The sequence below is a fragment of the Uranotaenia lowii genome, chromosome 2 (assembly GCF_029784155.1).
Source record: "Uranotaenia lowii strain MFRU-FL chromosome 2, ASM2978415v1, whole genome shotgun sequence".
Taxonomy (NCBI): domain Eukaryota; kingdom Metazoa; phylum Arthropoda; class Insecta; order Diptera; family Culicidae; genus Uranotaenia; species Uranotaenia lowii.
Genome location: NC_073692.1, coordinates 26252060 through 26258059, shown reverse-complemented (window position 1 = coordinate 26258059; position 6000 = coordinate 26252060). Strand labels below are relative to the sequence as shown.

The 6000-nt window shown below is 38.6% G+C and overlaps 1 protein-coding gene across 1 annotated transcript in view; it reads left to right on the top strand.

Moving 5' to 3' along the window:
• Positions 1-1197: 1197 nt before the first annotated feature.
• Positions 1198-6000, top strand: part of LOC129746759 (uncharacterized) — a 41442-nt gene continuing 36639 nt past the window's right edge. The window contains exon 1 of the mRNA XM_055740631.1: positions 1198-1712. Within this exon, the coding sequence (XP_055596606.1) occupies positions 1542-1712 (171 nt within the window). The 5' untranslated portion in view covers positions 1198-1541. The remainder of the gene's footprint in view (positions 1713-6000) is intronic.

Genomic DNA, 6000 nt, shown 5'->3' with positions numbered 1-6000 from the left:
TTTTTCCATTTTTGGAGAACGGCGTCAAAGAGTTGAACCACTTCAAATTTGACTTTTGAGCCAATAGGTTATTCGGATCACGAACTAAATTGATATTTCATTTCTCAAAAATGCATTAATAAAACTTCCTTTTCATATTTTATACCACTATCAGTACAAATATCTGTGTTATTTTTTCAATTAGGAATAACTCCCAAAACATTATTAAATAATGGTTTCTCAAATATTCTTCTGATTATTTATAAAATCATAGTTTCGTTTTTTGCTGGTCAAAATTCATGAGAACCAATTAACACTTAAAAAATAGTTAGAAACATTTATGGTATTATTTTAAAAATATGAAATATGAAATAAAATCAAAATTTAAAGTTAAAATAAAAAATTAAGAAAATATGAAGCACAAATTTTGGTTTTCTCGTTTAAAATATAAATAAAGTGTTTCGTGTTAAAACAACCATTAATATAATAAATGATCATTTAAGAAAAAAAGCCTATTTATATACCTTAATTTCAAAATTTTTATCTGTATTGGCAAAATTGTTAAATAATTCTCATCTATCATAAAATTTCTACATTGACTCGTTAATTAATGAAAAATTGAAAAAGGGATTGGCACCAGAGCGTTGTCATGTCAATCAAGACAAACGGCTCACAATATTTATATCGTGTGTCTTTTCACCTAGTGGCAAACCACTACGTAAATGATAGACTGCCTCTAAAACTTTTTAAATCTTCAAGAAACTATATTTTTGTTGATTTTGTTTGGTTCCCGCACGATTTTTTTTTATCTTAAACGATTTCAATTCTTTTCAAAAAGGTCTGAGTTTTTTGTCAAAAAGTAAAAAAAAAGCTGCAGCAAATTTCTATTTTCAACACTCATTACTCTCGTTTACAGTAATGATTTATCAAAAAAAAAGTGGGATTACATTTTAAATTTATTTTCTCTCGTTTGATTTTGAAAACTTTTTTGATGGTTTCATTCACACACTTTACCCTATGAAGCTTTAACTGAAAAGTACGCAGCCACCGGTTTCAAAGCTTCTCACCATCAGCTGTTGGTAGCATAAAAGCTCCCTTAAAACAGCTGATCGGTTTCCCAGAGAGAGAGAAATTTCTACCCCCAGAAAGAGAGAACTGTCAAACCGACTGTCTGCCTGCCCTTGTTTTGTTTTCATCGCTGGAAACATAAACAAACCGTTCCCCGTCGATCGGTAGTGCTACGTTTATTTTCATTGTTTTCATATTGATTTTAGATATTGTTGTTAATAAATTGTATGCCGATTGCTGGTGCAGTCGTTCGCTCAAGTGATGTTCGGTGGAGTTTGATTTGCGTAAGCAGGGATACAGCAGCATGAAAGTTCGATGACTAACGCCATTCGGTTGTTTTCATTTTATTTTCGCTTTTGCTGGGCGTCGAAGAAGTGTTCGGTTTTCAGTGCTAAGGAATGAAGTGATACCGTGGCTATAAGATCCGGGAATCCAGGAGTGAAACTTTTAGTTTGGTTGATTTGTTAGTCTGTATTTTATAAAAGCTATCGAAAATGCTGCCCAACGAAAAGAAACACATCACCAAGGGCTGGGAAAAGCTGGAGGATGATGTCATCATCAAAGATGTGGCCACCAAGGGGAAACACGTCAACCTGTGCATTTCCTACCTGTCGGAACGGAACGATTTGTCCATTGCAGAGGCCAAAAACTACTTCCTGCAAAAAGTAAGTAATTGAGGAAGATGCTAGATTTAGTTTTACCTACCAACTTGTGCATTTAGGGAGAACTCTGTTACATACAATATCGATCATATTTCTATAAAAATTGGGATCCACGCATACAAATCTTCAACTTTGCATATTAATAATTTTTTTTACTCTGATGATGTTTTCTCTTCAAACTTCCTATAAGGATGAGCAACTATTCCAATAGTATCTAACGAAATTTGACATTTCTAAAATATTTTGGAGATACATACATCAATTCTACATATAATTATCCTTTTTGAATATCTTTCGTTCAGTTCGAGCCCAAGAGTAAACATCGATCACAGTTGTACCGGATAAGTTTTTCAATAACTGTCCGCCAACTGCATCGTTGATATAAGTCGCAAAAGACATAAAGATGTTAAAACGACTATAATCGAAACAAAAAAAAAATCTTTCGTTCAATGTGTAATATCCCGATCAGGAGAGCATATCAAAATAATAACTCAAACGTATCTCACCAAGATATTTACATCTGATTCAGTTATAATTAAGTACTCTAAATTTTCGATTTTAAGTTTCTCCAATCTGAATTATATCTATTTTGATTGACAGACTTGAATGGGGTTGAGTTCATTTTCAATGATAAAGTTTTTTTTGATTGTCCTAAAATAAAATGATTATATCTTATTTTGATATACATACAACTTTTTATGAAAAACGGACAACGAAGCCTAACCCTACATCAATGAGTTTCGCTCAACAGATCCATGAAATTGAATCCGATTTTTTGGAAACCAGAAATAGAGCATGGTTTTAGCAAATAGTGTGGTTTATTGACATTCCACTTGGAATTTTTCTCGAAGCACTCATATCTTGATAAGTTATAATTTTGATAGGTTTTTTTCTGTTCAATATCAAACGATGCTATCTGAATGAGATATAATCTTGAAAGGAGCATATCTAAAATTGAAATAATTCAGCTATGATCGCGTAGATTTTTTGATATAATTTGAGATATTTTAACATCCTACGAGTACTGAATAATAACTCATTTAGATAGGAAAAAATTAGTATCAAAATATCTCATCTTGATATAATTTAGTTTTTCCCTCCTGATCGGGATCTCAAATATGAATCAGCGTGTTTTGCTTAAATTTCACTGAGAGACATTGGAAAAGTTTAGAAAACATGTTTCAGATTTTCGTAAAATCTATGGGAGAGACCTTTATCACGACGAGCCATGGTACTCTCGGTAAAGTTTGTGGAAGACGAAGTGAATGGATGTCGGATGAAACCTGGAGGATGATCGATGATCGGAGAAAGGCGAAAGTCGGAATTGAGCAGGCATGTACCGGGTCAGCCAAAGCAGCCGCCCGCTTACGATATGCGGAGCTGGAAAAGGCAGTTAAACGAGGTTGTAGACGAGACAAGAGAGCCTGGACAAACTCCCTAGCTGAAGAGGGGGAAAGAGCCGCCGCCATTGGAGATATCCGATTATTATATGATATTGCTCGCCGCCTTAGTGGTTCAAGGACTAATGCAAGAATGCCGCTGAAAAACCGAGCAGGTCAGCTGCTGACAGATCGAACAGATCAGCTCAAGCGTTGGACTGAGCATTTTGATCAACTTTTTCGAGTTACAAATAGCAATGGCCAACAGAACCCGCAGCTCGAGGCGCCCACAGTAAGTCGCATTAATGGCGTCAACTCGGAAGCGCCCTCGCTGGCTGAAATAGAAGCGGCAATCAAGGACATGAAATCCAACAAAGCGCCTGGAATCGATTGCATTCCTGCTGAAATGCTCAAAGCCGACCCTGCCTTGTTATCACAAATGTTGCACCATCTTTTCGCTGACATTTGGGATACTGCAACATTCCCGGCCGACTGGATGCAGGGTATCCTCGTAAAGGTCCCAAAGAAAGGAGACCTAACAGAGTGCGGTAACTGGCGTGGCATAACTTTGATCTGTACAACCCTCAAAGTACTCTGCAAAGTGATCCTGAAAAGGATCCAGGAGAAAATCGACGCTACACTCCGACGGCAACAAGCTGGATTCCGATCCGGACGATCATGTGTGGACCACATCACAACGCTACGAATAATACTGGAACAAATCAACGAATTCCAGGACTCTCTTCTGCTGGTGTTCGTTGATTTCGAAAAAGCATTTGACCGACTGAACCACGAAAACATCTGGGCTGCTCTTAGACGACGAGGGGTCCCAGAGAAACTAGTCCATTTCATCGAAGCACAGTACGAGGCATTTTCGTGCAAGGTCTTGCACGACGGTGTCTTGTCCGAATCAATCCCGGTAACTGCTGGAGTGAGACAAGGATGTATTTTGTCACCGCTGTTTTTCTCATCGTAATGGATGAGATCTTGACTGGATCGATTGACTGTAGACCAAACCGAGGATTGCCGTGGAATCCTTCAACCATGGAGCAACTTAACGACCTTGACCTGGCAGACGATATTGTTTTGCTCGCCCAAACACAACAAGACATGCAGAGCAAACTCGACGACCTCACCGAAAGCTCCAAGGCAGCAGGTCTCAAAATCAATGTCGGAAAGACCAAGTCGATGGAAAGCAATACAGAAAATCGTTCCAATTTCGTTGTAGCTGGACAACAGGTTGAGACAGTGGAGTGCTTCCAGTATCTTGGTAGCCAGATTACGCCTGATGGTGGTACCAAGAAGGACATCGAAACCCGGATCAAAAAAGCCCGATTTGCGTTTGCGAGTCTCCGAAACATTTGGCAGTCACGCCAGATCTCTCTACGAACTAAGATCCGAATCTTCAACTCAAACGTTAAATCCGTATTGCTGTACGGGTTTGAGACTTGGTGCACATATGCGGTGACGACGCGAAAACTGCAAGTTTTTGTGAATCGCTGCCTGCGGAACATCATCCGCGCTTGGTGGCCTGGCAACTGGCAACTCAAACGTTGAACTTCATCGCCGGTGTCATCAAAAGGCGCTAGAAATCGAGATTCGGGAACGTAAGTGGAGATGGATTGGGCACACGCTGCGAAGAGATGAAAACGAGATTTGCAGAGAGGCGCTTGACTGAAATCCAGATGGGCATCGAAGAAGAGGCAGGCCCAAAAGCTCGTGGCGGCAAAGTCTAGCCGCTGAAATCCGCACAGTTGACGAGAACCTTGGCTGGCAGCAAGTGAAGACGCTGGCTCCGGATCGCCAGCAGTGGAGATCTTTTATCTCAGCCCTATGCGCCGGTCAATCGGCGCTGGACCCTTAGGTTAGGTAGGTATGGGAGAGACAAGTTATGTGGGTTGGAATTTCTCAGACTTCGGTCGAAAACTGAAATTTATAGAATATTGACTGCATGGTAGAATAACACTATCCGAAAAACAACAGTTAAGATGAAAACGAGACCAAAAAAAAATCATTACATACTGGAGAATTTCGATCAAAATAGGGAACCTATTTCGTTTTCAAGCACCTTGCGCGTGATAAATTCTTGTAAACCATCAATTCTTATGTAAGAAAAAGCGATGAAGCGTTTGGATTTAACAGTTTCTAAATCAGATTACTCTAAAAGCCTCATTTCACCCGTTTTTCCCTACATTTTTCATGAATAGCTGGATAAAGCACGGGCAATTTTACTTTCGGATGTACACGGGTGACCAATACACGGTTCGAAAGATCTTTACGAGACAAGAAAAAGTTACTATGGTGTGAAGAAAATCTACCCTGGGAGAAAAAGGTTATGGATTGAAGCACATAACTTTTTATTTAAAATATTTGCTAGCTATCATGTGTACAAATTTTAAAACGATATGTGCAATATTAATGGAGATATATAGAATACTAACATTTTTCGTTTCAACCCAAAAGCAACCCTCTATAGTCATAGTCATCCCTGCACGAAAAAGTTAAAAATGATTGTGGGGCATATGCAATGTATATTTAAAAAAAACAACTCCAAATATCATTAACGCGGGGAATCAAAATTATAAAGGGTGATACGGTCAAAATTTGTTCAAGGGAAAACGCGTGTAAATCGGTAAAATCGTTTATTTAAAAAATCAAATTAAATTTATTTTTCAAGTTTAATTAGTATAAAATTCAGGAAAAATATTCACTTAGGCTTCCGCTTTTCCAAATCCAAATTGCCGGGCCTAACGCTTAACCCCTGCCATCAGATTTTGTACAGCCACCTTGTCCACCTTCTTCGCCGCAGAAAGCCAGTTTGCCTTGAACTGCTGCTCGTCCTTAGCAGTTTTTTTGGTCTTCTTTAAGTTCCGCTTGACAATAGCCCAGTATTTCTCAATTTGGCGGAGCTC